Genomic DNA, 11144 nt, shown 5'->3' with positions numbered 1-11144 from the left:
CACCTACTCATTCCAGGGTTTACACCTACTCATTCCAGGGTTTACACCTACTCATTCCAGGGTTTACACCTACTTATTCCAGGGTTTACACCTACTCATTCCAGGGTTTACACCTACTCATTCCAGGGTTTACACCTACTCATTCCAGGGTTTACACCTACTCATTCCAGGGTTTACACCTACTCATTCCAGGGTTTACACCTACTCATTCCAGGGTTTACACCTACTCATTCCAGGGTTTACACCTACTCATTCCAGGGTTTACACCAACTCATTCCAGGGTTTACACCTACTCATTCCAGGGTTTACACCTACTCATTCCAGGGTTTACACCTACTCATTCCAGGGTTTACACCTACTCATTCCAGGGTTTACACCTACTCATTCCAGGGTTTACACCGACTCATTCCAGGGTTTACACCTACTCATTCCAGGGTTTACACCTACTCATTCCAGGGTTTACACCTACTCATTCCAGGGTTTACACCTACTCATTCCAGGGTTTACACCTACTCATTCCAGGGTTTACACCTACTCATTCCAGGGTTTACACCTACTCATTCCAGGGTTTACACCTACTCATTCCAGGGTTTACACTACTCATTCCAGGGTTTACACCTACTCATTCCAGGGTTTACACCGACTCATTCCAGGGTTTACTCTTTATTTGACTATTTTCTACATTGTAGAATAATATTGAAGACATCAACACTATGAAATAACACATGGAATCATCATCATCATCAATATATTTTATTTTTAAGATTCTTCACGTCTACTCCTGCTCCCCTCTCCGGCGCTCGACGTCGCCAGTTTACTCATTATTACGCACACCTTCCACCATCTTTACTCACACCCACTCCTCATTAACTCACCTGGACATCCATCCCCTTCCTGATTACCTCCCCTATCTATCTGTCACTTCCTCTTGGTTCTTTCCAACAGAGTGTTATTATTATTATTATTATTATTATTGACTCTGTTTCTGTTTTTAATGTCTGTACACTTTTCCTGTTTCGTGTTTTGTACTGTTTTTTTTATTTCTTATACAGTTGTTCTCTGGGCTACAGACCCAGTCCACACGGTCTCCTCTTTCTCCCTGTGGAGACCAGTGCATAGTAATAAACAGAAACAGAATCCGGGTGGTCACGGTGACGCATAACAGCACAGGGACTGTTAGAAAGGAGGCCGGGTCAGTCCTCTCTCTCTCTTTCCCCACCATTTCATCCCTCCCTTTATCTCTCTTCCGTGCTCCCTCACTCCCTCACTACTGTCTAAGGGCAGAGGATAGGACTAAGGGCAGAGGATAGGACTAAGGGCAGAGGATAGGACTAAGGGCAGAGGAGAGGACTAAGGGCAGAGGAGAGGACTAAGGGCAGAGGAGAGGACTAAGGGCAGAGGAGAGGACTAAGGGCAGAGGAGAGGACTAAGGGCAGGGGACAGGACTAAGGGCAGAGGAGAGGTCTAAGGGCAGAGGAGAGGACTAAGGGCAGAGGAGAGGACTAAGGGCAGAGGAGAGGACTAAGGGCAGAGGAGAGGACTAAGGGCAGAGGAGAGGACTAAGGGCAGAGGAGAGGACGAAGGGCAGAGGACAGGACTAAGGACAGAGGAAAGGACTGAGGAGAGGAGAAAGGATTCTGAGAGGTCTGGTGAACGGTAAGTTCATAAACCGTGTCTTTTTAACAGGAACAGAAGAGGACAGTGAGCCAGTGGGATCATCACTGATGTTTAACTACTTTTCTCAACACTCGTTAGTTACAACATCCTACTAATAGTTTTTACTGGTGTGGGCTTTCCTCTCCGAACCAGGAGAGCCAACTCTGGGACAGCTTGTTTGTGAACAGACATGAACTATGGAATAGAAACTAGCTCTAGCAGAGTCTGTGAATTTAAACTCTAGAATAGTTAACAGTTATAAACTAACTCTAGCAGAGTCTGTGAATTTAAACTCTAGAATAGTTAACAGATATAAACTAGCTCTAGTAGAGTCTGTGAATTGAAAGTCTAGAATAGTTAACAGTTATAAACTAACTCTAGTAGAGTCTGTGAATTGAAAGTCTAGAATAGTTAACAGTTATAAACTAACTCTAGTAGAGTCTGTGAATTGAAAGTCTAGAATAGTTACCAGATATAAACTAACTCTAGGACAGTTTGTTCATGGACAGAGTCAGACGTCATCTAAGCAGCAGAGACTCTGTTCTCTCCAAGCGTACCATGCCCAGGCAGGGAGAGAGCGAGAGCGAGATGGTTCCCCTGCCACGGTAACTGTCTATCCCAGGGCACTGCCTGGTGACACTGCCTGGTGACACTGCCTGGTGACACTGCCTGGTGACACTGCCTGGTGGCATTGCCTGGTGACACTGCCTGGTGACACTGCCTGGTGACACTGCCTGGTGACACTGCCTGGTGACACTGCCTGGTGACACTGCCTGGTGACACTGCCTGGTGACACTGCCTGGTGGCATTGCCTGGTGACACTGCCTGGTGACACTGCCTGGTGACACTGCCTGGTGACACTGCCTGGTGACACTGCCTGGTGACACTGCCTGGTGACACTGCAGTTAGTTTAACTTCTACGGGGAGACTTGCACTGAAAACAAGGGTCCCTCACATAATATGAATATTTCATATGAGTAGATATCAGTGATTCTCATTCGGATAAATTGACACAGGGAACAGAGTAGATATCAGTGAATCTCATTCGGATAAATTGACACAGGGAACAGAGTAGGTATCAGTGATTCTCATTCGCATAAATTGACACAGGGAACAGAGTAGGTATCAGTGAATCTCATTCGGATAAATTGACACAGGGAACAGAGTAGGTATCAGTGAATCTCAAAAGGTTGACAATGATTGTCGGGACCTACGTTTGAGTCGTGTGTAATACGCTACTAATTATTTTTGGTGTCACAGCTACTATTATTAGGTACTGCTTAGAAACGCTGACTTTTGTTTACTCGGGGGGATCACGAAGAAACACGTTTAAGATAGGTTAATTAAAGAGCACAAAACAGTCTGCATTTCTTAAACATGCAGAGAAGGCTAAGGTTAGCTTTGCCTAGCTTTATCAAGCAATGTCATTACAGCTGGTCTTCCTGAGGCGCTATGAATAGCTTGTCCATTGACCGGTTCTGCTACACGTCGTGTTATGATACTGTACTCTGTAATGTAATCTATGGAATGCTAGTAGTCAGAGTGTCAGTGCCGAAGGCTTTCATGCATGCTTATACAAGCACAGGCTAGACGGTGTTACAGCCAGGATAGAGGGTGTCACAGACAGGCTAGAGGGGTGTAGAGGGTGTCACAGCCAGGCTAGAGGGTGTCACAGCCAGGCTAGAGGGTGTCACAGCCAGGCTAGAGGGTGTCACAGCCAGGCTAGAGGGTGTCACAGCCAGGCTAGAGGGTGTCACAACCAGGATAGAGGGTGTCACAGCCAGGATAGAGGGTGTCACAGCCAGGCTAGAGGGTGTCACAGCCAGGCTAGAGGGTGTCACAGCCAGGATAGAGGGTGTCACAGCCAGGCTAGAGGGTGTCACAGCCAGGATAGAGGGTGTCACAGCCAGGCTAGAGGGTGTCACAGACAGGCTAGAGGGTGTCACAGCCAAGCTAGACGGTGTCACAGCCAGAATAGAGGGTGTCACAGCCAGGCGAGAGGGTGTCACAGCCAGGATAGAGGGTGTCACAGACAGGCTAGAGGGTGTCACAGCCAGGCTAGAGGGTGTCACAGCCAGAGTAGAGGGTGTCACAGCCAGGCTAGACGGTGTCACAGCCAGGATAGAGGGTGTCACAGCCAGGCTAGCGGGTGTCACAGCCAAGCTAGAGGGTGTCACAGCCAGAGTAGAGGGTGTCACAGCCAGGCTAGAGGGTGTCACAGCCAGGCTAGAGGATGTCAAAGACAGGATAGAGGGTGTCACAGCTAGGCTAGAGGGTGTCACAGCCAGGCTAGAGGGTGTCACAGACAGGCTAGAGGGTGTCAAAGCCAGGCTAGAGGGTGTCACAGCCAGGCTAGAGGGTGTCACAGCTAGGCTAGAGGGTGTCACAGCCAGGCGAGAGGGTGTCACAGCCAGGCGAGAGGGTGTCACAGCCAGTCTAGAGGGTGTCACAGCCAGAGTAGAGGGTGTCACAGGCAGGCTAGACGGTGTCACAGCCAGGCTAGAGGGTGTCACAGCCAGGATAGAGGGTGTCACAGTCAGGATAGAGGGTGTCACAGCCAGTCTAGAGGGTGTCACAGCCAGAGTAGAGGGTGTCACAGCCAGGCTAGACGGTGTCACAGCCAGGCTAGAGGGTGTCACAGCCAGGATAGAGGGTGTCACAGTCAGGATAGAGGGTGTCACAGCCAGGATAGAGTGTGTCACAGACAGGCTAGAGGGTGTCACAGCCAGGCTAGAGGGTGTCACAGACAGGCTAGAGGGTGTCACAGCCAGGATAGAGGGTGTCACAGCCAGGATAGAGGGTGTCACAGCCAGGATAGAGGGTGTCACAGCTAGGCTAGAGGGTGTCACAGCCAGGCTAGAGGGTGTCACAGCCAGGCTAGAGGGTGTCACAGCCAGGCTAGAGGGTGTCACAGACAGGCTAGAGGGTGTCACAGCCAGGCTAGAGGGTGTCACAGCCAGGCTAGAGGGTGTCACAGCCAGGCTAGAGGGTGTCACAGACAGGCTAGAGGGTGTCACAGCCAGGATAGAGGGTGTCACAGCCAGGCTAGAGGGTGTCACAGCCAGGCTAGAGGGTGTCACAGACAGGCTAGAGGGTGTCACAGCCAGGCTAGAGGGTGTCACAGCTAGGCTAGAGGGTGTCCACAGCCAGGCTAGAGGGTGTCACAGCCAGGCTAGAGGGTGTCACAGCCAGGCTAGAGGGTGTCACAGCCAGGCTAGAGGGTGTCACAGCCAGGCTAGAGGGTGTCACAGACAGGCTAGAGGGTGTCACAGCCAGGCTAGAGGGTGTCACAGCCAGGCTAGAGGGTGTCACAGTGTTTTTATGAATGCTTGAGTATGAGGATCTGAGTGAATGTGTGTGTTCCTAAGAATTGTTTAGTCATATTGATGTAATAAGCCCCCTCTCCCCCCATAACCCTTACCCCATCCTGACCCCTCCCCCCATAACCCTTACCTCACCTGACCCCTCCCCCAAGTTATTAATATAACTTCTGTGACATTTGTCTTCGTATTCCTCCTCTTCATCACAGGCAATGGAGGATCAAGAGTCTGAGCTGCCGATGGACCCCGAAGTCTGTTTTGATCCGCTGTTCATCGATGAGGAAGACCCGTATGGGATGAGGGTGTTGAAGAAGAGACAGGCGCTTCATTCCAGTCTCTCCTGGGAGATACCAGTACAAACACACTCCTGACTGGCTCAGTCTCAGATACCTGCAGAGAGACACACCTGGATGAGACACGAGCCCAGTTCAAGGACATGGACACCATGTTTAGAAGTTGTGTAGGAGAAACTACAGACTCTTTTGGGCTTCACCTGTCGATGTCTGCCCACAATAACACACACCTTAGTGGGTTAGGACAGATCCAGCCACACCATAATGGGTTAGGACAGATCCAGCCACACCATAATGGGTTAGGACAGATCCAGCCACACCTTAGTGGGTTAGGACAGATCCAGCCACACCATAATGGGTTAGGACAGATCCAGCCACACCTTAGTGGATTAGGACAGATCCAGCCACACCTTAGTGGGTCAGGACAGATCCAGCCACACCTTAGTGGGTTAGGACAGATCCAGCCACACCTTAGTGGGTTAGGACAGATCCAGCCACACCATAATGGGTTAGGACAGATCCAGCCACACCGTAGTGGATTAGGACAGATCCAGCCACACCATAACGGGTTAGGACAGATCCAGCCACACCTTAGTGGGTCAGGACAGATCCAGCCACACCATAGTGGGTTAGGACAGATCCAGCCACACCTTAGTGGGTTAGGACAGATCCAGCCACACCTTAGTGGGTTAGGACAGATCCATCCACACCTTAGTGGGTTAGGACAGATCCAGCCACACCTTAGTGGGTTAGGACAGATCCAGCCACACCTGAGTGGGTTAGGACAGATCCAGCCACACCATAATGGGTTAGGACAGATCCAGCCACACCTTAGTGGGTTAGGACAGATCCAGCCACACCTTAGTGGGTTAGGACAGATCCAGCCACACCTGAGGGAGATGGATGACCTGTTGAAGAGCTGTGAGGACATAACCGGTGTGTCCTTCAACTCCCGCCTGTCCACCAGGTACACAGACACTCACCTGACTGAACCAGCTCAGAACCAGAACCAGTCAGACACACACCTGACTGGACCAGCTCAAAACCAGAACCAGTCAGACATACACCTGACTGGACCAGCTCAGAACCAGAACCAGTCAGACATACACCTGACTAGACCAGCTCAGAACCAGAACCAGTCAGACACACACCTGACTGGGCCAGCTCAGAACCAGTCAGATATACAGAAGATGGATTCTATGATGGGGAGCTGTGGTGGTAATGACTGTCACACAAGTGCCTCCATCCTGACCTACACAGACACACACATGGAGGAGTCTAGGAACCAGTGCCAAAGTCACCTGAAGGAGGTGGAATCCATTTTGGATCAGACTGGAGCCACAGGAGCCGCTGTCCAGCTTCAGTTGCCTCCTCTTACTTCTGCAGGCACTCAGCTGAGTGGCACTATGGCTGAGTATCAGACAGAGCTAATGGGGATGCTGGCCATGTTAGAGAACTGTACGGAGGAGACAGGAATTACCTTTGACCCTTTAGAGTGGACTTACCCCAGCTTACCAAAAGGATTTTGCCAACACAACACCAACATGAATAAGGTAACACAAGACAGACACATGGACAGAGGACTAACAACACAAGGACTCATGGAGTCTGTGGGGAATACCAAGACTGAAGGACTAGGGTTTGGGAGAGGTGTGGATCTGAAGCCATATTTGGGCAGTACCTTTGGCCAATTTGAGCCCCAAAGCTATCAAGCTATCTCGACAAAAAGACATTCAGATGAGTTAGGAGACTGTGGAGAAACATACACAAGAGAACCCATGTCCATGGTGTGTGAAGAGTACATAGACAGGGGCACAGAGGGGGACATGATGGGAGGCCAACAACTAGAGACAGAGTTGGGAGGGATGGATTTGAGGGGAGGGGTGGAGATGAGGGGAGGCCAACAACTAGAGACAGAGTTGGAAGGGGTGGAGTTGAGGGGAGATCAACAACTAGAGACAGAGTTGGGAGGGGTGGAGTTGAGGGGAGGGGTGGAGTTGAGGGGAGGTCAACAACTAGAGACAGATTTGGGAGGGATGGATTTGAGGGGAGGGGTGGAGATGAGGGGAGGCCAACAACTAGAGACAGAGTTGGGAGGGGTGGAGTTGAGGGGAGGGGTGGAGTTGAGGGGAGGTCAACAACTAGAGACAGAGTTGGAAGGGGTGGAGTTGAGGGGAGATCAACAACTAGAGACAGAGTTGGGAGGGGTGGAGTTTAGGGGTTCCGTGCAGGAGTTGGGTACTATGCTAGAGGGCTGTATCGAGGAGGTGGGGAGAATGGAGAAGAGACGGGATGAACTGATGGGAGAGCTACAGGCACTAAGGGAGGAGAAGACAGGGACAGAGGAAGGGAGAGAAGGAGGGCAAGCAGCACAGTTAAGGCAGGTGCTAAATATTGAGGCAGATGGGAGGAGGGAGGCGCGGATGAGGGAGTGGCAGTCTTTGAGGGCTGAGAGGAGTGAGGAGGAGATGAGGTTGTCCAGTGTGCGTCTGGAGAGGCAGGGTCTTCAGGAGGAGATGAGGAGGCTGAAGAGGAGGCTGTTCTGTGTCGTCAGGGAGTGTGCTCACAACCAGGTCATCCTGGTAAGCCAGCAGCGTGAGGTTGCCCAGCTCAACGAGGAACAGGTAGGGACAAGAGTGTTCTTCTGACCATTCCAGAACCTAATGAGCATTCATGAAACTTCTGGGTGTTCCAGCACCTTCTGAGCTTTAAGACAACCTTCTGAATGTTCCAAAACCTTACGTGCATTCTAGAACCTTCTGAGCGTTCTATATAATTCCGGGGAGTTAGGATCTATATGAGTGTTCTGGAGCATTCTAAATGTTCCAGAATAGAGTGTTCCAGAACCGTCAGAGAATTCTGGAACCTTGGTGTTTCAGAACCACATGTGTTTGAGAACAACTATGGCTTCATCAGAGCTCAGAGAAGGCAATACAGGTTCTTCTGAGTTTCTCTCATGTCCCTCGCTCTCCCCCCGTCTGTCTCTCCCTCTCACTCTCTCTCTTCCCCAGATGGAACTCGACACACTGATCATCCAGCTGACTGAGGAGGCGTCTCAACTCCGCTCCACCCACCAGACCCAGCTCTCCAACTTTCAGTCCCAGCTCCAGACACCCAGTCAGACACCCAACCCCATAGAGGAGCTGACCCAGAGCAAGAGGACCGCTTGTGGGGACATACAGCAGTACCTGCAGGGGGTGCTCAAGGCCCTGGAGGAAAGGTATTCTCTATCAACATTGCCAGGTGTTATCAAAACCCCAAGGTGATCTCTAGTCAAGCATGGCACTAGGATTGACAGTTATGATGTATGCAATAATCATGATTGATACTATAATCATTACTCATTTATCATGATGCCAACTTCCATTATACCAAATCAAAGTTTATTGGTCACGTACACATATTTGCAGATGTTATGAGAGGTGCGACAAAATGCATTATCCTCTCTCCTCCTCCCCCAGGTATGAGCCAATGCTGCTGGCCCTGTTGAAGCGGAGGGAGAGGACATCAGAGGCCCAGGTGAAGGCCAGGCAGCAGGCCCGGGAGTTGAGGGCCTGTCGGGGGCCCCTAAGGGAGGAGAGACAGAGGCTGGGGCTGCAGAGAGCCTGCCTGGAGGAGAGACTCGTACTGATGGAGACCCACAGGAGAGAGGACGTAGAACAGTATAGGGTACAGAGTGATGAAGGGAGAGATGGAATAAGGTCCAGTAGACAGGGTTGGAATTATTAGGCTGTCCAGAAATGCTTCACACTCATAACAAATCCCTCCAACATACACAGACATAGATTAAAAACACCAGCCTTTCAGTTCATTATAAACACTTATGTCAGGTTTATGAACACTCATGTCAGGGTTATGAACCTTTTCTGAAGCCGTAGTTAGTCCCTTCGTCTCCCTCCCTACAGGAGACAGTGGACAGGCTGGAGGACACTAGCAGAGAGCAGAAGACAAAGCTACAAATCCAGAAGAGGGAAACCAAGGAGACGGAGGAACTGAGAGACAGACTTACTAAAGAACTCCACCTGTACAGGTGAGACAATTACCCCTTTCACGCTCCTAACTCATATTAGCTTTTAGAATCAGTGAATTATATGTAACTAGAGACTCTAGCTTAAAATATGGTTAACAAGGTTGTAGATATTAACTGTATTCTGGTGTGTTTATTTTCTTCTCTTTAGAGGTATTGTCGAAGACAATAACAAGAATGATGTAACCAGAGTGCAAGAGAAAACCACCGGGACAAATAGAAGTGTTTCAGTTTAGGTTACAAGAGACAAACAACCTTTTCTTAGTTCATGACTTGTGTTTCCAACAATCATACCATCCTTACAAATGCCCTTTTATACACCTTTCAGAAGGTTCTATTCTATTGTAAATAAAAACCCAGGAAGTAGAAAACCAGGAAGTAGAAAACCAGGAAAAAGCAAGGCAGTTTTGTACACTGGTAGCTGAAATCTGTGGAGAATTCCCATCAGGTTGGGAAGGGTGTCTGGAGAAAACAAGCTCGCCATTCTTCTCATTCTATATTTAAGACATGGTAAAACATCTGTAGAGAAGAAGGTTCTGGAACATTCTGAAGATAGATGTAATGCATTCTTTATAGTGTAACAAATAAAAGGTGTTCTTTTAAACTAAACTGTGTCTGTGAGATGAGTTAGAGCACAGGGACTGTGTTCCAAAATGGCACCCTATTCCCTACATAGGGCCCTACTTTTGATTAGGGCCCTATGTCAAAAGTAGTGCACTATGTAGGGATTATGGTGCCATATGGGACAGAGCGAGGGAGAGGGATGGTGTGCATATAAGGGCAACATGGTGGAATGTTTTTAAACGATGACAGAGGCTAATGGAGTGAGAGTGAGCTCAGAAATAGTGTACCAAATGGCACCCTATTCCCTATGTAGTGCACTACTTTTGACCAGGACCTATAGGGAATGCGGGTGCCATTTTGAATGCAAGATGCCACCCTACCCTAGACTATACACACTAAAGCTATGACCAGTAGAATCACTGTTTGACATCACAGACAGACGGTTGGTTTTAAGTAAACATCTAAAAGAGGTAGGTTTAAAAATAGTCCCCTTTCTGTATTTAATAAGATTACAGAAGTCATTTGTGTGTCTCCTGGTATATGATTTCACAAGATGGATGATTAACGGAGTGACTAAACATTTTCAAATTAATGACGTCAGGAAAAGAGCAAATGCATTAGTATAAATCAGTCTCGCTTTAGGAGGTCTTGAATCAGTCTCGCTTTAGGAGGTCTTGAAACAGTCTCGCTTTAGGAGGTCTTGAAACAGTCTCGCTTTAGGAGGTCTTGAGTCTCGCTCTAGGAGGTCTTGAAACAGTCTCGCTCTAGGAGGTCTTGAAACAGTCTCGCTTTAGGAGGTCTTGAAACAGTCTCACTTTAGGAGGTCTTGAAACAGTCTCACTGTAGGAGGTCTTGAAACAGTCTCGCTTTAGGTCTTGAAACAGTCTCGCTTTAGGAGGTCTTGAGACAGTCTCTCTTTAGGAGGTCTTGAAACAGTCTCGCTTTAGGAGGTCTTGAAACAGTCTCGCATTAGGAGGTCTTGAAACAGTCTCGCTTTAGGAGGTCTTGAAACAGTCTCGCTTTAGGAGTTCTTGAAACAGTCTCGCTTTAGGAGGTCTTGAAACAGCCTCGTTTTAGGAGGTCTTGAAACAGCCTCGCTTTAGGAGTTCTTGAAACAGTCTCGCTTTAGGAGGTCTTGAAACAGCCTCGTTTTAGGAGGTCTTGAAACAGCCTCGCTTTAGGAGGTCTTGAAACCACACTAACGGGACATTGCCACCTGTGACTAAGCCTGTAGTATTACCAAATAAAGGCTCAGACGTGTCTGTTTCCACCTCCACGGACCGG

General features: G+C 49.0%; 1 protein-coding gene across 1 annotated transcript; it reads left to right on the top strand.

Moving 5' to 3' along the window:
• The first annotated feature begins 1588 nt into the window (after positions 1–1588).
• On the top strand, positions 1589–9905 carry LOC109884864 (uncharacterized). The gene is made up of 6 exons (XM_020476771.2): positions 1589–1656; positions 5186–7893; positions 8281–8489; positions 8731–8938; positions 9175–9299; positions 9448–9905. The coding sequence occupies exons 2-6, from the start codon at positions 5413–5415 to the stop codon at positions 9530–9532; spliced, it is 3108 nt and encodes a 1035-aa protein (XP_020332360.2). The 5' UTR covers positions 1589–1656; positions 5186–5412; the 3' UTR covers positions 9533–9905.
• The last annotated feature ends 1239 nt before the right edge of the window (positions 9906–11144 follow it).

The sequence above is a fragment of the Oncorhynchus kisutch genome, linkage group LG14 (genome assembly GCF_002021735.2).
Source record: "Oncorhynchus kisutch isolate 150728-3 linkage group LG14, Okis_V2, whole genome shotgun sequence".
Lineage (NCBI taxonomy): Eukaryota > Metazoa > Chordata > Actinopteri > Salmoniformes > Salmonidae > Oncorhynchus > Oncorhynchus kisutch.
The sequence above is the reverse complement of the archived record's forward strand: the minus strand, read 5'-3'. Positions and strand labels throughout refer to the sequence as shown.

What these genes read in the sequence shown, in the direction of transcription:
- LOC109884864 (XM_020476771.2), top strand. Translation starts at nt 5,413, where the DNA reads ATGGACACCATGTTTAGAAGTTGTGTAGGAGAAACTACAGACTCTTTT. An exon ending in CCCAGCTCAACGAGGAACAG is followed by an intron (nt 7,894 to 8,280) that starts GTAGGGACAAGA and finishes TCTCTTCCCCAG; the next exon opens with ATGGAACTCGACACACTGAT. An exon ending in AAAGAACTCCACCTGTACAG is followed by an intron (nt 9,300 to 9,447) that starts GTGAGACAATTA and finishes TCTTCTCTTTAG; the next exon opens with AGGTATTGTCGAAGACAATA.